Source organism: Sarcophilus harrisii, chromosome 4, assembly GCF_902635505.1.
Source record: "Sarcophilus harrisii chromosome 4, mSarHar1.11, whole genome shotgun sequence".
NCBI classification, from domain to species: Eukaryota; Metazoa; Chordata; class Mammalia; order Dasyuromorphia; family Dasyuridae; genus Sarcophilus; species Sarcophilus harrisii.
In genome coordinates, this window is record NC_045429.1 from 65,295,174 (window position 1) to 65,322,770 (window position 27,597).

The 27,597-nt window shown below is 34.9% G+C and overlaps 1 protein-coding gene across 1 annotated transcript in view; it reads left to right on the forward strand.

Moving 5' to 3' along the window:
* BRINP2 (BMP/retinoic acid inducible neural specific 2) overlaps positions 1-27,597 on the forward strand; it is a 169,198-nt gene that overhangs the window by 136,251 nt on the left and 5,350 nt on the right. The window contains exons 5-7 of the mRNA XM_031936934.1: positions 16,946-17,051; positions 20,876-21,112; positions 26,713-26,935. Coding sequence (XP_031792794.1) covers positions 16,946-17,051; positions 20,876-21,112; positions 26,713-26,935 — 566 coding nt within the window. The remainder of the gene's footprint in view (positions 1-16,945; positions 17,052-20,875; positions 21,113-26,712; positions 26,936-27,597) is intronic.

Sequence of the window (27,597 nt, forward strand, 5' to 3'; positions counted from 1 at the left end):
ATTTTCCCTTGGGATAGATTTAAATATTTTATATTATCAGTGTTCTTTAATGGAATTTTCTTTGTAACCTGACTTTTGGATTTTGTTAGTATATATAAGAATTGATGACTTTTGTGGGTTTATTTTATAACCAGCAACTTTTAAAGTTGTGATTTTTCTAAAACTTTTTAGCAGAATTCTGGGGTTCTCAATATAATCATGTCAGGCAAAGAGTGATAATTTGGCTTCCTATTGCCTATTCTTATTTTTAATTCTTTTCAGTTTATTGTAAAGCTAATTTCTAATAAATATTAAATAGTAAGGTGATAGGGCAACCTGTTTTACCCACATCTTATTAATGGTTGAGTTTGTCTCATTAATATGTTGCTGATGGTTTTAAATAGATGTTGATTATTTTAAGAAAAGTCCATTTATTCCTATACTCTCAAGTGTTTTTAATAGGAATGGATGTTGATTTATCAAATGCTTTTTCTGCATCTTTGAGAGATCATATGGTTTTGTTAATTTGGTTATTAATATCCAATTATATTGATGTTTTCAATATTGAACCAGCCCGCTTTCCCATAAACCACGATCATAAGTATTATCTTGAGAGATTTTCAGTCTTTTGCTAATATCTTATTTAAGTTTTAGCATTATTCATTAGGAGATTGGTCTATAATTTTCTTTTCTGTTTTCAGCCTACCTGGTTTAGGTATCAGAAATTCTGTGCTAGAAGGAATTTGGTAGGACTCTTTTTCTATTTTATCAAATTTTATAGCATTGGGCCAATTTTTTTAAATGTTTGAAATTCATGTAAAACCATCTGGTCCGGGTTTTTTCTTAGGGACTTGTTTAATTGCCTGTTCTATTTTTTTCTGAAATGGGAATTCAACAATTTAATTTCCTCCTCTGTTAGTCTGGGAAGTTCATATTTTTATAGTCATCCAACTTAGGTTATAAATTTATTGGCATAAAGGGGCAAAATAACTCCTTATTTTTTCTAATTTTTTCATTGGTGGAAAGTTCCTTTTCATTTTAAGACTATAATGTATTTTCCTCCCTTTTTTCAACAATTTAAAAGGCTTATCTATTTTATTTTTTTACTAGAACCAACTTTAGTTTTATTAATTAGTTCAATAGTTTTTTACTTTCAATATTTTTAATTTCTCCTTTTAATTTTAGAATTTCCAATTTAATTTGATTGGGGGTTTTTTAATTTGGTCTTTTTTAGTTTTTTTTAGTTGCGCCCAATTCATTAATCTTTTTCTTTTCTTTTTATTCCAAAAGCCCTAAGGATATAAAATTCCTTATTACCCTTTGGCTGCATCCCAAAATTTTGGTTGATTCTCATCATTTAATCTTGGAGGAAATTATTAATTGTATCTATAATTTGCTGCTTCACCCAACCTTTTAAGATGAGTTGTTTAGTTTCCAAACTTTTTGGTCTTTTCCCCTAACTTTATTTAATGTTTTTATTGTTATGATCTGGAAACATTTACTATTTTCTTTTGATTTAATTTTGAGGTCTTTAGTCCAAGTTATGGTTAATTTTTGAATAGGTTCCCATGAACTGCGGAAGAAAGTATATTCCTTTCTATCTCCATTCAATTTTTCCAAAGATCCAACATACCTAATTTTTCTAATATTCTATTTCTTTTAATTTCTTTCTTTTTGTTTTGTGGTTTGATTTGTCTAATTTGAGAGTCCAAGGTTGGATCTCCCAACAGTTTTGTTGTCTATTTCTTCTTCAACTCTCTTTAATTCTCCTTTGGTTTGGATGCCATACCATTGCAATATATTTAATATTGATATTGCTTGTTGTTTATTTACCCTTTGAGGATGTAGTTTCCTTATCTCTTTAATTAGATCAATTTTACTTTTGCTTGATCTAATAAGATTACCCCTTTTTTTGACTTCACCGAAGCATAAAGATTTTGCTCCACCTTTTACCTTTTATTCTTATGTATCTCCCTGCTTTAAATGTGTTTTTTTAAACAAATTTGTAGGGTTCTGACTTTTGTCCAGTTCCTATCTGCCTCCCTTTATGGGGAGTTCATCCATTCAATTTAGGTTAGAATTCTAAATCTGTATTTCCTGCCATCCTTAACCCCAGATTATGTTTTTACTTATTCTTTGCCTCCCCAACCCTTTTTCCCTTTTAAACTTATTACCCCTCTTGTATCATGGATGTTTTCCCTTTATAATCCTCCCCCCTTTGAGTCTTTCCCTTCCTTCCCTTATTACCTTTTTCTTTTCCTTTTCCTCCCCCCTTTTTTAATGAGGCAGGAAATTTTTCAAAACAAATGTCAATTATTTTTCTTTGAGCCAACTCTGATGGAGAAGATTCAACAATGTTCCTCCCCTGTTAAGTTCCCAGATATGAAAGTTTCCTTTGCCTCTTTGTGGATGTGGTTTCCTTTTATCCCTCCTTCCCACCTTATTCTGTTCATCCTTTCCATATCTACTTCCCTTTTTTTTTATCATTAAACAAATTATACATGTTTCTTTTTTGTATATCCACAAAAAATACAATTTTCAAGAGTTATTTTTAACCCCTGCATCTCGAGTTCTAGGTTGGGATCAAATTTTTGTTTGTTCTGGTTTTTCTTCAGAAAAAAAGAATTCATTTGTTTCATTAAATGTCCATCTTCTTCCTGAAGAAAATGCTCCTTATTTAGTTTTTGGTGCATCCGTTCTTGTGCCTTTCGGAAAATCAATTCAGGCCCTTCTTTCCTTTAATGTGAGGCAGCCAGATCTTGGGTGATCCTTATTGTGGCCCCTGGTATTTAAATGGTTTTTTTTTGTTGTAAAATTTTTTTTAATCTGATGTTCTGAAATTTGGAAAATTCCTTAGGGTTTTATTTTAGGTTTTTCAGAAGGTGTTCGATGAATTTTTTCAATCCTATTTTCCTTCTGATTTATACATTCAGTTTCTTTGATGATTTCGTAAAATAGTATCTAGGCTTTTTTTTCATCATAGTTTTAGAAAGTCCAATAATCCTCATATTATCTCTCCTAGACTTTTTTTCAAGTCTTGTTTTTTGCAAGTAGATAACTTTTTTTCCAGTTTGTCATTTTTTTTGTTTTTGCTTGACTGATTTTGCTGTCTCAATGAATCAAGTTTTATTTGTTCAGTTCTAATTTTTAAAGTTATTTTCTTCATTATTTTTTTAACTTTTTCTTATATGTCCAATTAGTTTTAAATGTATTGTTTTGGTCTGTGGAATTTTTTTCCATTTCACTAATTTTTTTTTTTTAGGGGAATTATTTTTTTTCCAATTCAAGATCCTACTTTCTTGGTGTTCTTTGTCTTTTCAATTCAAGATCCTATTTCTTGAGTTCTTTTTTTTCCAATTACAAACCTACTTTTAGTAATTCTTTTTTTTTCCAATTCACAATTTTACTTTCCTGAGATTTTTTATTTTTTCCAATTATAATTTTGTTTCTGCACTTCCTGGGAATTTTAATTTTTCCAATTCATATTTCAGGAAGTTGTTGCCTCTTGTAAGGCTTTCTTTCCTTTCCCATTTATCTTCTCTCTTTTGGACTTTTAATGGTCTCTTCTTGAACATCGAAAGGAGGACAGTCTGATGCATGTTTGTGTTTGAGGTCTCTTCAGGTTTCTGGCTTGCTCTTTTTCTGCATAGAAGCTGTCGATGGTTCTTTTTCATCTTTTTATTTGTTTTTAAAGCCTTTAGGGTATGCCTCCCAGGCAAGGGGTTACCAGCCCTCTGCAGAGCAGGGGAGATGTAAACCGATTTCTGGCCCTAGGTTTGGGGTGCCTGAGGGTTTTCCTTTAACAGGAAGGGGTTCAGCACTGGCAGAGCTATTAAGGCCCAGTTGGGCTTTGTGGGACTTGCCTGGGCCAAGATTAAGGGTGAAAGTTCACGCCCCGGCAGGACCCGGGGACGTGAGTTTACGTGACCCAGACCCCAAACCGCCCAGGCCCTGCCGTGCAAAAGGCCCTGGGAAAGTTATGGCCCCAAGCCGGCCCCCACTGTGCAGATTGAGGCAACCCGGTGCGTCCTCCTGCCGTGCAGGATCACAACTGCCCAAGGAAAAAGCCCCGTACTGCGGGTTGGGGCTGCCGCTTGTGCTAGATTGGCCACTTTCGGTTTGAGGCCTCCCGAACCAATTTCTCTATCTGTGCTGATCTTCCCCGGGGAACCAACCTTTTTGGGGGACCGGATTTTCTTCGGCTGGGAGTTGTTCTCTTTCTTTGCTGGCAGAAAGATATTTTGAGGCTCGATATAATATTGATAAAGAGGGTAAGAGAAGAGCTTAGAAAGTCGTGTGTGCCTTCTCCGCCATCTTGGCTCCCAATTCCCTACTACTCTCAAGGAGCTTGAACTAAATTGAAAAGATAGCATTCAAATAACTAGGTATAACCAGGATATATTTGGCATGAAATAGAAATAATCAACAAAAGGAAGGAAGTAGAATTAAGAGGGATTGGAAAAGGCTATTCATAGAATGTGAGACCTGAAAGAAATGAGGGAAGCAAGGGGATAAAGATGAAAAGAAAGTTTCTAGCATGAGAGACAGTCCCTAAAAATGTTTGGAGATGTTGGGAGACAAAGTGTTAGGTGTGAGAAACATCAAAGAGGCAGCAGGTGTTAGTGAATCATACAATATGTCAGAGAAGGGGGTAGTGCAAGGCATAAGAGGACTGGAAAAGTAGGAAGGAAAAGCCAGGTAATTAAGAGCTTCATATGCCAAAGCATTTTAGATTTGAGCCACTGCAATGGATAAAGTTGCCATGTTTATATGTGACGTGGTCAGATATACTTGAGGAAGATAAATTTGGCAGCTGAATACTAGAATGGAGAGAGGCTGACACAGGAAGACCCACTAGCAGACTAATGCAATAGTCCCTATGGGGGGATAATGGGAGCTTTCACCAAGGTAATGACAGTGTCAGATACAGGAAAGAGAGTATATGAGAGTTGTTCCAAAAGTATTAATGATAAGACTCCAATTGACTAAATAAGGGAGTGAGAGAAGGAAGAAGTCAAGTATGACCCAATGGAACTGGGATTTCAACAGATAAAAGAGAGAAGTGCATTCTGGATATGGAAGATAGTAGATAGGTGTCCTGTGTGGGGAACACTGTACATTGTGGCAAGATCACAAAATGAGAGACAGGGTGTACGGTGCAATGTTAAGATGGATTCTGACTATGAAAAGCTTTAAATGCCACAAACAGAAATTTAACTTGATCTTGGAGGTGATATGTATTTGTTTTATTGGTGTTATCTGAGGGAATGGTGGGGGAGTTAGGAGATAGTGGGCTTGATCAGACAAAATCACTTTAGCAGCTGTAAAAATATGAATAAGAGGAATAAAGATTTGAGGCAGGAAGATCAAATAGGGGACCATTGTAGTGGGCAAGAGATGATGAGAGCCTGAACCAGCGTGTGATGTCTGTGGGAATGCAGAAAAGGGATTTTTGCTAGAGACATTGATGGGATACAAATGACAAGATATTGCAACTAGATAGATATGTGCGGTGGGAGGAAAAAAAGCAATTAGGAAAACACCAAGGTTGTTAGCATGGATGACTAAAAGAATAGTAGTGTCTCAGATAATAATAGAGAAGTTTGGAATGGGGCAAAATTTTTGGAACAAGTTAATGAGTTCTCTGGACATGTTAATTTGAGCTATCTGAGACACCTAGTTTGAAATGTTCAATTGGCACTTGGCAGTGTGTGTGTGTGTGTGTGTGTGTGTGTGTGTGTGTGAAACACAGGAGAAAAACTAAGGTCAGATTTCTATGCATAGTTGCAATAATTGAACCCATGAGAATTGATAAGGTCATCAATTTAGAAAATGTATAGAGAAAACACAAGAGGGCCCAAGACAGAGCCTTTTGGTATTATTCACAATTATTGGGGTTGACACGGATAGTTAATCAACATGGGAGAAAAAAGCAGTTACACTTGAAGGAAGAGAAGCAGAGGAAAACAGTGACCTGAAAAGCTAGAAGGGGAAAATAATGTGTTTTCAGGACAGTGTGCTGAATTGTGTCAAATGCAGACTAGTAGTTGAAGAAGTTGAGGATTGAAAAAAGTCTATTAAAGTTGGTGATTAAGAAATGTTTTTAGCTGAGTGAAGTCAGAAATCATAAAAGTGCAGAGGATTAAGGAGGGAAGGAATATGGGGGAAAAGAAGTGCAAGCACTGAATGTAGATGACTTTTTAAAAGTATTTGATTGAGAAAGGTAAGGGAAAATTCATAGTTCAAGGGATAGTCCTAGTAAAGTTTTGAAATTTTTTTGGGAGGGAAGACTAGGGAGATTGTATTTTTTCCTGTAGCCTATAGAAGTTTCCAATGAGAAAGAAATAAAAGTGAAAATTTTAAGATGAGAATGATAATAAGGCATATTTGTTAGATAAGACATAAAGAAATAGGTATATGGAAGAGTTGATCTTGTTAGAAAAAGAAGTACCCTTGTATCATAGACAAGTGTAAAGGGGAAGTGTTGGTGTATGACAAGAACAATATGATCTCCACCCCTACACACACACCCATGCACATTGGTTTAGTTTTTCCTTAAAAAGAATTGAGACCAGGGCAGCTAAGTGGCAGTGGACAGAGCACCAGCCCTGAAGTCATGAGGACCTGAGTTCGAATCTGATCTCAGACATGTTAACACTTCATATCTGTGTGACCCTGGGCAAGTCACAGTAATCTCAATTGCCTCAGGGGAACAAAGTGTTGAGATCACTTATTAGTTTGGGGAATTAATTGTTTACATTGTTTATATCTCTTTATCCTCACCTAATTACAAAGCAACCAGAAGATTCAGGTATTGTCTGATGCTTGGATGATGGGTCACAATAATTATCTCAGACAGGAGAACTTTGTTCAACTGAATTAGTTTAAGGTGTTCTCAATGACTATCCTTGCTAAATATCCTTCTTTTAAAAGTATCTAAATCTCTTTTTGCTAAATGTTGAAGACCTATAAATACTGAAATGAAATTATTAGAGAGCTGCTTTGAATCATTCTCAACCTAAAACATGGACAATGATGTCAAGAGGTTGTGAGTTGAGATGGGTGGGTTGTCAGTTTCAGAGAAGTGGAAGTTCAACAGGGAAAGTAAACTTTTTAAGGCTTGAAGAATTAGGAGAAGAATGAAGAGCCATTTCAGAGTGAGATAGACAATCAATTAGGGAGAAGTAGTAAGAGTACTCTGCTGTAGTAAAGACCTAGGTGAAATTAAAGAACATAAATTTGTAGTGCATTTAGTCAACATGCTTGCAAGACTTCTTTGAGCTCCATTGAGCAGCATGTGAATAGGAGAGAAGGAAGCAGATGGTACAAGTAATTCAATATAAGGTTTTATTGAAGCAGGAAAGGTGGGGGCGGGAGAGAAGGAGGGAGGGGAGGAGAAGTTGAACACTTTCACTAAGAAGTGAAGATTAGAAAAGGAAGTCTGAAGCAAGAGTTATAAATGACTGGCCCCAGAAACATGCTGGATAACAGAGAAATTTAATGTTGCAATGAAGAAAACTAACTTTAAGATAAATAAGGAATAGGAAGAGATAGAATGATAAGAGATCATGATTAGATAGAGAAACTTCTTACTCATGGCAATATTAGACTTGTGAATGATAAGATCAAAGATATCCATTGGTGTACTGGTAAATATGTAACAACTGGCTTTCTAGAAAGATGCTTTGAAACATTTTTAAATTTAATTTGCATTATTAAAAATAATAATATCACTTTTTAAAGTCTAAACATTCAACAAAACAATAAATCAAACCCTGATTTGTAGAACTTGCCAATATCCAAGAATTAAATACTCACATAGGAAATTTAACAATTGGTTGTGGAAGACCACTAGCATATCCCTGGATATAAACATTCTCGGGTACTGCAGAGAAATAATGGTTGACTAGGTCATGGGAGGTGAGTAATTTGAGGAACTGGAAAATTTGGATTTTATCAGTATTCCAGCTTCTGGGATAAAAACTCATTATTTGACAAAAATTGGTAGGAAACCTAAAAATATATCTAATACCTTATAGCAAGATAAGGTCAATATGGCTTCACAATTTAGACATAAAAAAGTGATACATAAGCAAATTAGGAGAACAAGGGATAATCTACCTCTCAAATTTGGAGAAGAGAGGAATTTATGGCCAAAGAATAATATTGTTGTAAGAAGTGATGAACAGGCTAATTTCAGAAAATCTTGGAAAGACTTACATAAACTGTTACTAAGTGAAGTGAGCAGAACTAAGAGAACATTGTACATAGTAACAAGAATATAATGTGATTATCAACCCTGATGAACATGACACTTTTCAACAATGATGTAATTCAAAGCAATTCAAATAGATTTGTAATGGAAAGTTCCATCTACATCTGGTAAGAAAACTATGGAGGATGAATTAAAGCATAGTATTTTCACCATTTTTGTTGTTGTTCTTATTGTTTTCTTGGTTTATTTTTTCTTCTGTTTTCCCCTTTTTGTCTGATTTCTCTTGTACAACATAATGAATATGGAGATATGTTTAGAAGTGCTTCACGTTTAACCTGTATCACATTGTTTGCTGTATTGGTTGAGGATGGAGGAGGGAAAAAGGGAGAAAAATGTGGAAGATTTTCCAAAGGTAAATGATGAAAACTATCTTTGCATGTTTTAGGAAAAAATAAAATCCAATTAAAAACAATATACAAAAAAATTGGATTTTGAAAAAGCATCTAAGTTGAAGTCCTCTGTTATTGGGGTAGAAGGGTAGAGAGAAAAACTGTGAGCCTATGTTCTAACCTGACACAACTTGTGGGAAAACCATCTCTCTTTTTAATTAATTAATTAATTTTAATACACATTGCTTTATGAATCATGTTGGGAAAAATCAGAACAAAAGGGAAAAGAGAAAAAAAGAAAAAAAAAAGTGAACATAGCATGTGTTGATTTACATTCAGTCTCCACAGTTCTTTTTCTGGATGCAGATTTTTTTTTCTATTGGGGTTGCATTGAATTACTCAACCACTTAGATGAACCAAATTTTTCATATCTGATTATCACACATTTTTGCTATTATTGTTTAAAATTTATTCATGGTTCTGCTTGTTTGGTTTAGCATCAATACATGTAAATCTTTCCAGGCCTTTCTAAAATCAGCTTGCTTATGTTTTTTTTCATTTATTCATATTATTCATTTTATCATGTATGCTTATCATATTATCATAGAATAATAATATTCCGTTAACTTCATATGCCGCATGTTGTTCAGCCCTTCCCAACTGATGGGCATTTGTTCATTTTCCAATTTTGGTTACCACAAAAAGAGCTGCTACAAACATTTTTGCACATGTAGATCCTTTGCCCTTCTTTTTGATTTCATTGGGATACAGACAGTGGCACTGCTAGGTCAAAGAGTATTCACAGTTTTATAGCTTTTTTGGTATTTTGAACTATAGTTCAAAATTGCTTTCCATATTAGTTGGATAATTTTATACCACCACCAACAATGCATTAGTGTCCCAGTTTTTCCAGATGCCTTCTAACATTAATCATTATCTTTCTCTGTCATCTTAGCCAATCTAAGAAGTATGAGATGGTACCTCAGAGGTGTTTTGATTTGCATTTCTCTTTTCAATAATGATTTAGAACATTTTTTTTAATATGACTATAGATGTCCTTAATTTTGTCATCTGAAAATAGTCTGTTCATTTCCTTTGATCATTTATCAATTGGGGAATGACTTGTATGCCTATAAATTTTACACATTTCTTTATATATTTTAGAAATGAGATCTTTATCAGAAACACTGACTGCAAAAATATTTTCCCCAACTTGTACTTCCATTTTAATCTTGTTTCTGTTGGTTTTGTTTGTACAAAACCTTTTTCAATTTAATGTAATCAAAGTTGTCCATTTTGTCTTTCATAATGTTCCTAGTTTTTTCTCCCTTCTCTAAAGATCTGATAAATGAATTATCTCTTGTTCTTCTAATTTGCCTATAGTTTCACCCTTTGTGCCCAAATCATGCACCCATTTTAACCTTATTTTGGTGTGAGGTATGAGAAGTAGGTCTATACTGAGTTTCTGATATATTATTTTCCAGTTTTCTCAGCGATTTTTCTTTTTTTCTTTTTTTTTTTTGCCGAGGCAATTGGGGTTAAGTGAGTTAAGGTCACATAGCTAAGAAGCGTTAAGAATCTGAGGCCAGATTTGAACTTAGCTCCTCTTGACTTCAAGGCTGGTGCTTTATCCACTGCACCACCTAGCTGCCCCTTTCCCAGCAATTTTTGTCAAATAGTGAGTTCTTATCCCAGAAGCTGGAGTTTGGGGGTTTATCAAATACTAGATTACTATAGTCCTTGCTTATTGTGTCATGTATATCTAATCTGTTCCACTGATCTACTACTATATTTCTTAGCCAGTACCAAATGTTTTTGAGGATTGTTGCTTTATAATATACTTTTAGGTTTGGTACTGCTATTTTGTATTTTTTTCATTAATTCCTTTGATATTCTTGATCTTTTGTTCTTCCAGGTGCATTTTGTTATTATTTTTTCTATTTCTATAAAATTTAGTCAGTTTGGTATGGTACTGAACAAGTAGACCAATTTAGGCAGAATTGCTATTTTTGTTATTGGCTTACTCATGAACAATTGATATTTTTTTTAATTGTTTAGTTCTGACTTTATTTGTCTGAGAAATATTTTATAATTGTATTCATATAGTACTTGGGTTTGTCTTGGTAAGTAGACACCCAAATATTTTATTTGGTCACAGTTATTTTAAATGGAATTTCTCTATCTCTTTCTGCTGGGCTTTGTCAGTAATATATAGAAATGCTGAAATTCTATATATTTCTGTAAATTTATTTTATATCCTGAATCTTTGCTAAAGCTGTTAATTGTTTTGAGTAGGTTTTTAGATGATTTCCTAGGATTCTCTAAGTATATTATCTCCTTATAGTCTATTCTAATTCTTTTAATTTCTTTTTTTTTTTTTTTTTTTTTTTTTTTTTTTTTTTTTTTTTTTTTTTTTTGCTATATACAACATTTCTAGTGCAATGTTGAGTAATAGTGATGATAATGGGCATCCTTGTTTGACCCTTGTGGGAAGGCTATCTCAACTAAGTTCTAAAAGGAAAATATATCTGTAAGTCCACTATGTAAAGTTGTTGGTACCTCACTTCTCACCTGCCAAATGGGGATACCATCAGTTAGAGAATGTCTAAAGCAATTACAGTACATAAATGTAACTGTGGTATTAAATAATTAACACAATAACTACAGAGAATTATAGAAAGATTTAAATAAGTTGATGCAATGTGAAGAAAGCCAATCTAGGACAAAAAATATTCACATGGCAATACTAAAATAAGTTTAAAAATTACAATTGAAATAAAATTGCAAAATTGTAGAGAACAAGCATATGAAAAGATGCCTACTACTACTCTTTTACAGAGGTGCAGGTCCACAGGTGTGACACTTTGTTGTATATTTCAACTTTTTATCATGAGTTGACCAGTTTTATTGAATTTTTCTCTTCCTCTTTTTTATATATATATATATATTTTTTGCTCTAAAGGATAGCTATTTTGGAGGGGAAGAGAAAAGAGATACAGAGGAAATTCCAGTTGAAATGAAAACAAAAAATAACAAAATGTATGAAAAACTGGGGCTAATCTTGCTTAGGTCCCATTTCAGAAAAGAATAGTAACATGTCCTCAGTACTTGAGTCAGATTGATCTCTCCATCAACCATCTTCCATAGACTCATTTCTGTTTTAATGCCTTGTTTGTTTCATTCCTGAATGTCTATCTTCTCTTTTTTTCCCATCCTATTCAACTAATCTGTCTTTCAAGAAGCAGCCTAAAAGTGATCCTTTCAGAAAATAGTCTTCTAGCTCTCCTGAGATTCAGTTCCCTCCATAGCTAATAGTATAGAATTTAGTGGAATATTTCATATGTCTGAGTAGTCTTTACTCCTATCCCTTTCACCCAAAAGAAGAGTAGACTATATACTCTTCAAGAGTGTGGGAACTGTCTTATTCCTCTTTTGTTTGCTTTCCCTCCCCACAAAAAAATCCAGCAAAGTGTCATGTAATAGATGCCAATTAAATATGTGTTAAATGAGTGAATTAACAAAAAAGTTTAAAATCCTGAGCCATACCCTCTAACCCCCTATCATTTTTAGTACATAAATTATCTCAGTTCAGTTAAAGCTACATATTATTCAACTTGTGCTTTAAACATCATGGGAAAACTGATGGGCCAGCTTTGTAATATTTTAAAGAGATTCCAAAGTGCTCTAGAATAGTACGTGGCTATAAGAGTTTATATATATTTAATATACTTTTAAAATATGCAGTAAAGCCCATGGCTGCTCTTCTCTTTGAACTTCTCAGGGCTGAGGTGGGACTTAAATGTTTAATACTAATAATACTACTCATAATTCAAATTCTTCTAGTGTTTTGCTTCCTGAGGGATCCTCAAAGTCTGTCATTTCCACATATATTGACTATGGTTTGACATTGTCTGCTAGCATTCTACAGCATGGATCTGGCCTGCCCTTGCATATGCATAGGCATTTTAATCTTTCTATGGGGAGAAGGACGGAAGGAGAATTAAGAGGTGCCATCAAAGATTGCCCATGGTTCTTCTGCCTAGAGATTTCCTTCACTCTTGTTAGCCAGCTGATGCTTTAATTGTTCTTCCCCCCCTTTTTCTTTTCTTTCTTTTTTTTTTTTTAAATCTAGTCCATATCAGCTCTTCTTCAAAGAGCCTCAGGATTTCTTTTGGGTCCCAAATGAAATTTAGGGATCATGGGGCTCTGGGGCATAACTCTTTTTAGTCAATTGCATATTATATCCTACTTATGTCTTTTTTAAAAAAAATAATAGATTTGTATTTTCAAAATACAAAATACAAAATACAAAGATGGTTTTCAATATTCTGCCTTGCAAAACTCTGGATCCAAATTTTTCTCCTCCCTTTTCCCACTCCTAGACAGCAATAATCCAGTATTTGTTAAACATATACAATTCTTCTATCCATATTTCCACATTTATCATGCTGCACAAGAAAAATCAGATAAAATAAAGAAAAAAAATGAGAAAAAAAAACAAAATGCAGGCAATCAACAACAAAAAAGGTGAAAAACTATGTTGTGATCCACATTCAGTCCACACGGTCCTCTCTCTGGGTACAAATGGTTGTCTCCTTCACAAGTCTATTGGAATTGGCATGAATTAGTTGATTGTTGAAAAAAGCCACATCCATCAGTATTGATCATCATATAATCTTGTTATTGCTATGTACAATGCTTTCTTGGTTTCACTCACTTAACTTAGTATTAGTTCATGTAAGCCTCTCCAGACCTTTCTGAAATCATTCTGCTTGATTGTTTCTTATATAACATAACATATAGAAATGCTGATGATTTATATAAATTTATTTTGTATTCTGCAACTTTACTAACGTTGTGAATTTTTTCTGGTAGCTTTTTAATTGATTCTCTAGGAATCTCTAAGTATATCATCACATCATCTGCAAATGGTAACAATTTGGTTTCCTCATTACCTATTCTAATTCCTCTAATTTCTTTTTCTTCTCTTATTTCAAAAGCTAAAATTTCTAATTCAATATTGAATAGTAAAGGTGATAGTGGGCATCTTTGTTTCACCCCCAATCTTATTGGGGATGCTTCTAATTTATCCCTATTATATATGATGCTTCATGATAATTTTAGATAGATGATACTGATCATTTTAAGGAAAACTTCATTTATTACTATGCTCTTTAGTGTTTTTAATATGAATGGGTGTTGAATTTTGTCAAATGCTTTTTTGCCATTTCAGATAATCATATGATTTCTGTTAGTTTGGTTATTAACATAATCAAATATGTTGATTGTTTTCCTAATATTGAACCATCCTTTTTACCTTTACCCTGTATATATCACTCTGCTTTAAATGTATTTCTTGTAAACAATATATTTTAAGTTTCTGGCTTTTAATCCTGGTATAAATCCTACTTGGTTGTGGTCTACTATGCAGGTGATAACTTGCTGTAATATCTTTGCTAATGTTTTATTTAAGATTTTTGCATTGATATTCTTTTTTTTTTCTATTCTACTCATTGTTTTTTTTTTTTTTTTTTTATTATTTTTTTATTTATTTTGTTTTCATTATAATAACTTTTTATTGACAGTTGCATCAATATTCATTAGGGAAAGTGGTCTATGTTTTTTTTTTCTTCTTCTTCTGGTTTTGACCCTACCTGGTTTAGTTATCAGCACCATATTTGTGTCATAAAAGGAATTTGGTAGGAATTCTTCTTTCGCTATTTTTCTAAATAGTTTGTATAGTATTGGAATTAATTGTCCTTTAGATATTTGGTAGAATTCACTTATAAATCCATTAGGCCCTGGAGATTTTTCTTAGGTTTTTGATTAATAGCTTGTTCAATTTCTTTTTTTTTTTTCTAAAATGGGTCTATTTAAGTAATTTATTTCTTCCTCTGTTAACCTGCCCCATCTATATTTTTTAGTGTTTATTCATTTCATTTAGATTATCAGATTTTTTGATATACAGTTGAGCAAAATAGCTCCTAATTATTTCTTCTTCATTCATGGAAAGTTCACCCTTTTCATTTTTTTTATACTGAGCAACTTGATTTTCTTCTTTCCTTTCTCTAATCAAATTAAAGATTTATCTATTTTGTTGTTGTTTTTTTCATAACAACAGTGATTTGTTTATTAGTTCAACAGTTTTCTTGCTTTCCATTTTATTAATCTCTTTTTTTATTTTTAGAATTTCAAGTTTGGTATTTATTTGGGGTGTTTTAATTTGTTCTTTGTCTAGCTTTTTTAGTTACATGCCCAATTCATTGATCTCATTCGCTATTTTATGTAAGTAATTATCTAAAGATATAAAATTTCCTCTAAGAACTCAGATTTTTGCTCAGTTTTTAAAGGTTGAAGTCTGCTTTAAGGGAAAAGAGGACATTGTACCAACTTTCCTCTACAGGTGACATCAGCTTCATGCTGCCATGGAATCTGTGCTGCCAGCTTTCTTCTCATTCTGGATGGTTGTATCCAAATCCTGTTTTTTATGCTGGGCTTTAGGAACTCATTATTTGCTTTTTGTAGTTGTGTTGGAGGTCTCATAATTAGTCTGTTGATCCACTGTTGCTGGCTTCTGAACCAGGACAGAGTAGCAAGCACTGCTGTATTTTGGCTATGAGTTTCCCACTAAATTCTCCCAGTGTGTAGAAGCCTTTCTGCACAGAGTCTCCTTGTACTGCTCCAGTACTGGGGTGTAAAGCCCCTTCCCTCCCTGCCCCTGTGCATTTGAGATAGATATTTCCCCTGAGTGGATGCCCATCAGTTGGAGAATGGCTGAATAAATTGTGGTATATGAATATTATGGAATATTATTGTTCTGTAAGAAATGACCAACAGGATGATTTCAGAAAGTCCTAGAGACACTTACACGAACTGATGCTGAGTGAAACAAGCAGGACCAGGAGATCATTATATACTTCAACAACAATACTATATGATGACCAGTTCTGATGGACCTGGCCATCCTCAGCAATGAGATCAACCAAATCAGTTCCAATGGAGCAGTAATGAACTGAACCAGCTACGCCCAGAGAAAGAACTCTGGGAGATCACTAAAAAACCATTACATTGAATTCCCAGTCCCTATATTTATGCCCACCTGCATTTTTGATTTCCTTCACAAGCTAATTGTACAATATTTCAGAGTCCGATTCTTTTTGTACAGCAAAATAACAGTTTGGTCATGTATACTTATTGTGTATCTAATTTATATTTTAATATATTTAACATCTACTGGTCATCCTGCCATCTGGGGGAGGGAGTGGGGGGTAAGAGGTGAAAAATTGGAACAAGAGGTTTGGCAATTGTTAATCCTGTAAAGTTATCCATACATATAACCTGTAAATAAAAGGCTATTAAATAAAAAAAAAAAAGAAAAGAAAAGAGATAGATATTTCCCAAAGTTCTTCCAAAATATCTCCTGCTGGAAATTTGTTACACTCCAGATATTTGTGGGTTCTATCACTCTAAAACCTGTTCAGAGGCTTGATCTGGTGTTGATTCAAGAGAAGTCAAGAAGGGTTTAGACAAAGACCTCTTTACTCTCTGCTGTCTTGACTCTGTCCCCTGCTTCCATCTTAAAATAAGGTGGAAGAAAAATGACCATTGTCCCTGTGAAGAAAGCATGTGAATTCTACTGGCTTTCCCTTCTTGGAATACTCTTCCTCCTCACCTTCATTCTGAGCTTTTCTGGCTTCCTTCATGACTAAACTATAAGAACGCTTTCTGTAGGAGTTCTTCACCTAGACACAGCAAAGGGGTTCAGGAGATGGAACAGAACTCGGGAATTAAAGCTACAAAGATTTGAATTTGAATTCTGTCTCAGAAACTTATTGGTTATGTAACTCTGGACAAGTCACTTAATGTCTCTGTCTGGCTTTTCTTTGTAAATTGGGGATAATAATAGCGTCTAATTGAAAATCACATGAGATCAAGTATGTAAAACAGTTTATAAGTCTTTAAGCATTTTATAAAAGCTATTATTACTGTTACATTATTACTGTTATAATAATCAATGCTGATATTATTGTTTCCTGATTCCTTCTTTTGCTAGTGCTTTCTTTCTGAGATTATTTCTATCTATTCTGTATATATCCTTTATTTACTTAATTGTTCACACGTTATCTCCTTCATTAGTCTATAAGTTCAGTAAAGGCAGGGAATACTTCTACATTTTGTATCACCTCCATAGTATCTGGTATATAGTAAGTGCTTGATAAATGCTTATTGACTTGACCCGATGACCCCCTTTGGAATTGTTAAAGATAAGTTGCCAAAGTACATTTGGATACCTTCATTGGTGAGTTATAAAGGAACATAATGCTTATTGATTGACAATCCCCCTTTCTGCTTCTGTCTCTAGGTCACAGAGACACGGACAGGCCCTCTAGGCTGCAGTAACTATGATAATCTGGATTCTGTCAGCTCAGTCCTGGTGCAAAGTCCAGAAAACAAGGTGCAATTATTAGGTAAGAAGTCTTTTTTTTCCACCTTTCACAGCCATAGAATGGTCTGGGATGTGCTGCCCAAGTCAGAAAAGGGAAAATAAAAACAGAAAAAAAAAACCAAAACAAACAGAAAATGCATTCATTTCATTCTGCTAAAACCAAGATGCTTTCTCTAGATATTGATCATCAAAGCTTTGGGTTGCAGGTAGAAGGATCCTCAGGAACCATGGAGTTCAGCCTTCTCATTTCCTAGATAAGGAAACTGATAATAGTAATAAATATTTGCGGCAGAATTTACATTTTTCTTTTCTTCCTTAAGGAAAATAATCTGAGATGACTTTTTCATTCCCCAAATCCCTGGGATCTATTCAAATTATCTCTAATACAGAGCTCTTCTGCAGTTGTCTTCTATGCTCCCAACTTGTCTATAATGAAAGAAACTCAAACCCAGCTTTCTATAAAGTATATAATGTTTTAGAAATAGAAAATTTAAAGATACCAGGATTGTAGCTGTAAAGGTGAAAGGGACTTGGAGGCCGCCTAATTCAAATTGCTCATTTCACAGAACTCTTGTTCAAAGGGAGGGGACAGCTAGGTGGCGCAGTGGATAGAGAACCAGCCCTGAAGTCAGGAGGACCTGAGTTCAAATGTGATCTCAGACACTTAATACTTCCTAGCTGTGTGACCTTGGTCAAGTTACTTAATTTTAATTGCCTCAGCACACACACAAAAAAAAGAGTTCAGAGATAAGTAAAGTGACTTGGTCTAGATCATACAAATAAGAAGTGACAGTTCCAGGGTAATCCAAATTAAATGGGAGTGTAGGGAAGGGAAGAAGACAAGGAAAGAAAATAAAGGGGGGAGGAAAGAAATGGGAAGAAGAGAGGAGAGATGAAGTATAATGGAGAAGAGAAAAGGAGTAGGGACAGAACGAGGAAAAGAAGGGCAAAGGGGAAGGGAAAGGGGAGAGTGAGGAAAAAATAAAGAAAGAGGATATGGATGGAGGAAAGAGAAGGGACTGGGGAGGAAAGAGAGGCTTGCTTGGAGTCTGATATGTGAAGAGAGAAAGTTAGAAGAAAATTGCATTAAGTCTGGATACAAGAAGATAAGGGAAGTTACCTAGGCCTTGTACTCTATTTCCCTCTGACATCCTTTGGGCCAACGGTATGCAAATTGATATAGACAGAACTGTTTGGCAGGGGAAAAGTTCATTTTTCTTGAGGCTTAACTGAATTGGACTGTGTTTAAGATATTATTGTCTCTGCATTATAAAATCAATAATCCTCACCCAGGATCTATTATTACAAATGCCAACCAATCTGAGCCAGAAGTGACTTACCACTGCTTCAGGAGGCAGATTTTTTTTTTATTTTAATTTTTTAAAGAAATAAAGAATATTTGTTTCCTGGTGATAACTAATATAATTATAATTTATTCTTGCTCAGGTCCTAGGATGGGCTAGTTTGTGTGTCTGGGAATTAGTGATGGGTGAAGTTTAAAATGTCTAGTGGTTGGCTTGGAATAGTTTATGCCATTTAATTTTATAGCCCATCACTCACACAGCTATTGCTGAGGGCACCTCTATTACAATTGTGGAGAGTGTTTCCATCAGGAAGGAGAGAAAACATCAAGCAAGATGGGGAGGAATTGGAAGAAGATAGGGGATCAGTGTATATTATGGGAGGGCCCTCTTCAGGGACAAACTCATGGTAGGCTGCCTAGAAGGGGAGGGTTGAAAGCATGATGAGGATGTGATCTAGGTCTCTTAAGTACAAAAATGTGTCAACTCCAACTTTCAGGATCCCTTATGCTGTCAGCCAACCCTGTAGGAACTACTTTCCCCTCTGGCTCTATTCCCTCTGTTTATGAATGCCATCACAATGAGAAGTTCAGGGAAAATAAGAATCTGGTAGGAATTGAATTAGAATCTTTGTTGGGGGAAAGTAGAAGATGGGAAGGAAAGGAGGAAGGAGGGATGAAAGGAAGGAAGGAAGAGAGAAGGAAGACAGACAAGAAAAGAGAAAGAGGGAAAATGAAAGGAAAAGAGGGAGGAAGAGCTGAAGGAGGGAAAGAACAGAGGGAGGAAGCAAGGAAGGAAGAAATAAAAAAAAGGAAGGAGGAGTAGAGGGATGGAAGGAGGGAAGGAAGCAACAATTTATTAATCTTATTAAGTATTAATTATTTGTTAATCATATTATTAAACTCCCAGGAGGGAGCCTAGAATCAAAAAAATATTGGACCTGGGAACAATTTTGGGAAACATTTACAGAGCAGGGATTCTTTATCTTTTTGTGTTATTGACTCTTCTGACATGAAGTTTGGTGAAGCTTGTGAACCCCATCTCAGAATATTTATAAGTAAATGAAATAAAAAAAATAAATGAATGAAATACAGTTCATAGAATTATAAAAGAATCCAATTAAAATTTGTTTATCAAAATATTGGATAATTTTGAAAAAGAAAAAAAAAAACAAACTTTCAATGACCTCAGTTTAAGAACCCCTCATAGGGGAAAGGGAAAACATTTACATAGTGATCTAAAATGTTCCAGGTATTGTAGGAAACAAGCACTTTTCAAAGATAATCTCATTTAACCCCACAACAATACTAGGAGGTCTATGCCATTATTATCCTCAATTTTCATTTGAGAAAACTGAGGCAGAGTTTTAGGATATACCCGGAGTCACATGGATAGTAATAATCTAAAGCTAAATTTGAAAGGTCTGTTTTAACTCCAGTCCCAGCACAAGCATAGAGTGCGGAATTTAAAATCAAGAAGTCTTGAGTTCCAACCACATCTGTTATATCCTTTTTCTGTGTAACTCAGGTCAAGTTTATAACCTTTATAAGTTTCCACTTATAGAAGAGAATACTCTAATCAACAGTCTCTTAGGCTCCCTCCCCTTCAGATTCTGTGATCTTCATTTCAATAATAGAAAGGAGATTCAGAAGTTAAGGTTAGTTACTAACAGTTTGTTAGTAGTTGATATAATAACAAAAATATTAATAGTTAATGTTTACACAGCATGCTCATATTTACAATAAATATTTACCAATAGTATACAATACACACATGCACATTGCATATATATATATATACATGTCATATACACAATATATGTAATATTCTGTATACATACATGTGCATATACACATATACATCCATAACATGCACAAATTTTGCATGTATATATTTTGTTTATATCTACACATGCATTTACAAATGCACATATACTGCACACATTATATATGCAATATTATATTGCACACATACATGTATAACATGTACCAGTATATTTTGCATATAGGTCTGCATGCATTTTGTACATGTACATATGTATGAAGGTGGTATACACAGAGACATACATTCTATAAATGTACACATGCTATATATACACATGCTATATACATACAAAATATATAAATATATATACTTATACATGCATTTATATACATCCATATGCTGAGGTCTCTTGACACAAGCAGTGTGACTTTAGGCAACTTAGGGCCTTTCTTTCTAAAACCTGGGATGGTGGTTCTTCAGGTGAGGTCCTCGAACTCTGTTTTCCTTGTTTTTAATTTCCATAATTGCATTTTAGTATAACTAGTTTCCTTTATAACATTCTACCTTTTACTATATATACTTAAAAACATGATTCTGAGAAGGGATCCACAGTTTCATCAGGTAACCCTGGGGGTCCATGAGCTACACAAAAAGGTGAAGAATCCCTGGGCTGGATAATCTTAAAGGTTCTTTTCCAATGCTACCATTCTGGAAATCTGGCTTGAAGTGAACTTGTCTCTTTGACTTGGGGCCATTTCCCCTGACCTGTCTTTTGTCTCAGGCCTGCAGGTGCTGCTGCCTGAGTACCTAAGAGAGCGATTTGTGACTGCTGCTCTCAGCTATATCACCTGCAGCTCTGAAGGGGAGCTCATCTGCCGAGAAAATGACTGCTGGTGCCAGTGTGGACCCAGCTTCCCAGAGTGCAACTGCCCTGAACCGGACATTCAGGCCATGGAAGATAGCTTGCTCCAGATTCAGGACACCTGGGCTACACACAATAGACAGTTTGAGGAGTCAGGTGAGGCAGCTGACAGACCCCCAGAGATTTTCCTGGCCACTGTGGGGTGGTTCTTAGGACCAGCTGGGAAGGGAGCCTTGCGGCTTTCCTTGCTTTCCTTCTTCTCATCCCTTTTCTGATTCTGAGCTCAGCTAACCAAAAGAAGCAGATTTAGGAAACATTAATCCAATCTCTCCCTACCCACTGTTCCCAGGATTCTGGTACCCCAACAAGCTAAAGGCCCCAATTCCTTTGGAAAGACTGGGATTCAGAGTATGTATAAAGTCAAAGCTATAGTAATATGAAATTACCGAATTTCAGACTTGTAGAAATACCTCTCAGTGGGAAGGATCATAGGGTCCTCCTGAAGGTATCTTTTCTAGTAATCCTTACCCTCAGATATAATCAAAATCCAATAATAATGGTAGACCACTTCCTGCGTTCTCTTGGTTTTTACCCCGCGATTCTTTCCCCAACGTCACATTATCTTTCTCATGTCATCTACCGTGGATTCTCCTACCAGTAGCTATAATTGTATCCCTGTGTGTGATTTGTATACTTCCAATACCCTTACTCTGTTCTGTTGAAATGATTTCAGCTACCCTTCTGGTCTGAATGTCTCTTAGAGAAGAATTCTCATGAGGAGTATCACAGGAAAGATGAGGCCACATCTCAGGACCTTAACTACAAGTGGAACAGCTGGGCCTTTGGATACTTCTATAAGAAATAAAGGCTAAGAGCTCCCCCCACCCCATTCCAGTGAATATAGGAAAGAAATTTAATATTTGTAAATAGAAGGAACAACACAGAGGTTGTATAGACCAACCTTCATTAGGTATATACATAGGTTTACATTATTTTCAGGAATAAATATCTGGCTCAATGTGTTTATTTTACAAAAAGGGAAAATAAGATTGAGAGTGTAAAAAAAGCTGAGTGACAAGCAAATGGAATGATATTTGAACTCAGATTTTCTGAGTCCAAATCAAGTACTTTTTCCCCTGTACCATAAGACAAATTCATTCCAGGGCATTCTTTAAGACTCAGCATAAGTTTGTGCAGATAGTTCCAGAGAGCAGTTTTTTATAGTTCCCAAGCTGTCCCTTAAATGCAACTTATTTTCAGGGAGCTAGGGTGACAGAGTAAGTAGTAAATAGTTATAACTCTCCCATGGTCATCTCCAAACAACCATAAATTAACACCCCAAAGAAATTCTGGAATACCCCAGCAAAAATACAGGGTGAAGCAATCTTTTAGCCCAAGGAATTGAAAAATCACTTAGAAAATCTGTCTCACTTACATAAAAGGGGAGTACAATCCAGGGCAGGAAGCATCCTGGTAAGTTCCACTTCAGTTGGAACAAGGAAAAGCCAACACCAGAATCCCCTGTGTCCCTCAGCATAGCCAGGAGAGGCAGTAGATTCCAGCTCTGAGAACTGTCACCTACTTCAGCAAATCCCTGAGCAAACAGGCATCTTCTAGCTGCCAAACCTCCAAATGCTTCAGTATAGCTCTAGGGAAACGAAGAAACATCCAACTGTCCTCAACACACACCATAGCAGCTCTACGACCCCAGCTCAGCATTAGGTATTCTGCCAGACCCCATAAGCTTCAGCAGTACCAGGCTCCTATACCCCACTTCTTCAGCACAACACCAGACACAAAGCACAACCATGGGCCCCAGATAAACCACTAAAGTTTGTAGCTCTTGGCACAAAAGCCTGACTTGTGCCCTACTACCCCAGGAGCAGAGATAAAATTTAAATGAAAAGAGAAATAGATAAGAAAACAAAAAGGAGTTTGACCTTAGAAAGTTGTTATAGTGATAGAGATGATCAAGACCCAAACTCAGAAGAGAAAAACAATGTAGAAACATCTATGGGAAAAACCCCAAAGGAAAACAGGAAGTCATCTCAAGCTGAAAAAGAAGTGATGGAAGTGCTTAAATAGGAACTTAGAAATCATCTAAGGAAGATTCAAAAAAATTAGGAAAAGAAATGAGAGTGATACAAGAGAATTATGAAAAAAGTCAACAGCTTAAAAAAAAAAAAAAGAAAACAACTGCTTAAAAAGTAGAATTGGCCAAATGCAAAAGGAAAAAAAAACCAATAAGAAAACAACTCCTTAAAAAGTACAATTGGCCACATGGGAAAAGAAGTACAAAAGCTAAATGGGGAAAATACATTCTTAAAAGTAAGAATTGAGCAAGTGGAAACTAATGACTCTGTGAGAAATCAAGAATCAATCAAACAAATTCCAAAGTATAGGAGGAAGACTAAAATGTAAAATAATGACATGGAAAAAAGATCCAGGAGATACAGTGTCAGAATTGCTGGACTACCTGAAAACCATAATCAAAAGGATGACCTGGACTGAATTATCAGTCATCAAAGAACTCATCAAAAGAAATCCCCAAATAAAATTTCCAAGTAACACTATAGACAAATTTTAGAACTGTCAGTTCAAGGGGAAAAAGTTCTGCAAATGATAAGAAAGAAACAATTCAGATCTTAGAAAGTCACAATTAGGATTACAGAGGATTTAGCAGCTGCTCCATTAAAGTCATGGAACATGATATGCTAGAAAGCAAAGGAGCTAGGACTACAATCAAGAATTACCTTCCCAGTAAAATTAGGTGTAATTCAAGGGGGAAAATGGCCCAAAAATCATAGCAGGATTTCAAGCTTTTATAAACAAAAGGCCAGAAATGAACAAACTATTCAATCATCATTATCAAGACCCAAGAGAATCCTAAAAAGGTAAAAAGGGAAAGCAAACATAAGGGATTCAATGGAGCTGAACTGTTTACATCTCTATGTAGGAAGATGATACTTGTAATTTGTAAAAATTGGAACATTGATAGTACAGCTAGAATAAATATAAATATATTGAGGATATGGATATAAAATAAATTTGAGGTGATGACAAAAATAATTAAGGGATGAGAGAGGAGAACATTGGTGCAGAAGGAAGGGAAAGGTACAATGGTGTCAATTATTTCATATGAAGAGTTGTGAAAAACCTATTATAATGGAGAGAAGGATGGGAGGATGAGTATGGATATCAGTTGAACCTTACTTTTATCAGTATTGGTTTAAAGGGAATGATATATACAGAAAGTTGAATATAGAAATCTATGTTACTTAACAGGGAAGTAGGAGGGGACGGGATTAAATAAAGGAAGGGCTGGCAGAAAGAAGGGCAGATTGGATGAGGTGGTAGGAAGAAACAAAGCACTGGTGAGGAAGGAAAGGGGAAAAGGAGAAAGAGGACAGACAAGAAGAAAAATAGAATGGAGGGAAATACAGTTAGTAATCATAACTGTGAATGTGAATGGGATGTACTCTCCCATAAAATCAAAATGGGATAGAAGAATGAATCAAAACCTAGAATCCTACTATATGTTGTTTAGAACAAACATACTGGAAGGAAAGACACACACATACACATAGAGTTAAGGTAAAGAACTAGAACCAAGTTTATTATGCTTCAGTTGAAGTTTTTTTTTTTTTTTTTAAACAGGGATAGTAACCCGATCTCAAACAAAAATAGTTCTGCAAATGATAAGCAAAACCAAAAATATCTAGAAGCTACATCTTACTAAAAGATACTATAAACAATGAAGCAATATCAGTCCTAACCTATGCACCAAGTGGTATAGTATCTAGACTAGAAGAGAAAATAAATGAGTTACCAGTTCATGACTAAACAAGCGATAGACAGCATTATGAAATGTAAAATAGACATTTTAATTAAATTAGATTAAATAGATTCTATTATTTAAAATTTAAATTAAATTGATTATACTACATTAAAATTTTATACAAAATGTACAAATGTAACCAAGATTTATAGGAAAGCAAAAAGCTGGAAAAAGGACTCATTTATCAAATATAGAGAGAAAAGAGTCAAATATTTAAGAATACAAGCTATTCCTCAAATGATCAATGGTCATAGGAAATGGATGGGAAACTTTAAGATGAAGAAATCAAAGTTATCTATGGGTATGTGAAGAAGTGCTGTATAGCAATTTTGATTCCCAAACTACAAAGTAAAATAATTCTGAGATACCATCTCACATCCATAACAAAAAAGAAAAGTGAAAATAAATGTTAGAGAGGATATGGGAAAATTGGGGCTCTAATGAATTGTTGGTGGAGTTAGTGAAAAGCAATGACCTTTTATCATGCTATCTCTTCTTAGTCCTCATTTACCTAAAATATTCTCCATGAAATTCTGACACAGTGATCAACCATCTTAAGCTTGAAGACATAACACTGGTGAAGAATTCACTACCCTTCATACTGATAGCCCATTCAGTAGTCAATCAAATAGTAAACATTTTTAAGCACCTATTATATTCCAGGAATTGTTCTAACCTGGGCATACAAAGAAAAACAAAACTTAAAAAGTAATTTAAATATTTAAAATGTAACTAACAGAAAGGTAACCTAGAATCTGTATGTTCACTTCTTATCTCAGATGTTTACTCTGTAACTCTGGGAATGTCATTCCCATAACTCTTAGCTTCATTTTTCTCATCTGCAAAAGGCCAGATATGAATACAATTATATCACCTTCTTTCAAAAGATCAAAAGAATACACATAAAGTGTTTTAAGTAAATTTAAAGTGATACAGCTAGGTGGCACTGTGGATTGAGCACCAGCCCTGGAATCAGGAGGACCTGAATTCAAATATGGCCTTAGACATCTACTAGCTGTAAGACCCTGAGCAATTCACTTAACCTCAATTGTCTCACCAAAACAACAATATTTATTGAAAATATGTAGGAAGGAGAGAAGTATCCCCAAAAGTCTCCATCAATATGGGAAGTATAGTATCCCACTGTGGGGAGTAGACTCAAGCTTAAAGTATGGAGTTCTCTCCCTCTTGTACACATACAAAATCCCTGGAGAGAATGAGCTCACATTTAAAGCAGAAAGGTAAGAAAGTATGTATTTAGGGAACACATGAGGATGCGGAGCACCTTAAGATTCCTTGCTCTGGCAGTCTGTTTTTCACTTTTTTAAGTACTCACCAATTTCCTTTAAAGCAAAGTTTAAACTGTGGGTTGTAACCTCATATGGAGCATGTACCTGAATGGGGGATCTGCAAAATTATACTTTATTATTAGTAAATATTTGATGTATATACCAGTTTTATATATTTATGCATCTAGGGTTGCATAAAAATTTCTCAGGCACAAAGGGATTGCAAGTAGAAAAAAATTAAGAAGTCTTTCTTTAAAGCATGGCCTGAATAAAGAGCACATCATTCTTTTACTAATTGGACTTTTTGGATATAGTATCTTATCTGAGAGTCCTATCTATTGTTGGTCTGGGACAAACAATTTCCTTTTACAACTTGACTAATATGGAAATATGTTTTACATGATACACATGAATAACCTATATCAAATCACCTACCATTTTAGCAAGAACAGAAGGAAAGGGAAAATTTCCAACTCAAAATCTTGTAAAAATAAATGCTTAAAATTGTCTTGACATGCAATTGGGGGAAAAGTACTATTAAAAAGAAAAAAAAAAGATTACAAAAAAGAAATACTTATTTTCTTTTCTTCTCCTTCTGATAATATAACTGATTTGATTTATCCCCACAGAGGAATTCCAGGCCCTGCTAAAAAGACTTCCAGAGGACAGATTCCTGAACTCAACTGCCATCTCCCAGTTTTGGGCCATGGATTCAAACCTCCAGCACCGTTACCAGCAACTGGGGACCAACTTAAAACTGCTGTCCAAGAAAACCCATCGGGTCATTCGCCGCCTCTTCAACCTTTGCAAACGCTGCCCCAGACAGCCTCGATTCTGGCTGCCTAAGGAAAGGTGAGCTGCCCAGATGGAGCATTCAGCCAAAGCCAGAGCTCTTGAGTACCTTTCAGGATCTGGGGCTGTGGCCCTGTCCGTGGTGCTGAGGACAAGAGTGATGATTGTATTTGGTCTCCATGAGGGGGGAAAAAAGACAGCTGCTTTCTTGTCATTCATTCATTCAACAAATATTTATAAACACAAAGAAGTTCAGAAGGAGAGAAAAATGAACAGGACAATTTTGTTACTATTGTATTCCTTTTAACATATGCTTTTTCATGAAAACAAGCTAAGGGGCTGAAACTCACAATTATATATACATTTATCTTTTGTTCTTTGATATGCAAATATTCATGATTGATTAAGTTTATGAAAAATTAAAAATATGTATTTATGTAGCATGCACTATATATTTAATCAGCACTATCTTGGCACATTAGAAGATGCCTTCAGAAGTAGGAAAAATGATCTTTCAACAAACTTTTAATTTCACAGGAATGACTAACTCAACATTTGGAGAAAAAAATGCAGAACAAATCAGGAATAGGAAATTGCCAGTTGATATACTGGATAAAGTGTGAGTCCTTGTATCAGGGAGCCTGAGTTCAAATCTGTCTTTAGACACATTAGCTATATGACCTTGGTAAACCATTTAATTTTGATTTCCTCAACTATAAATT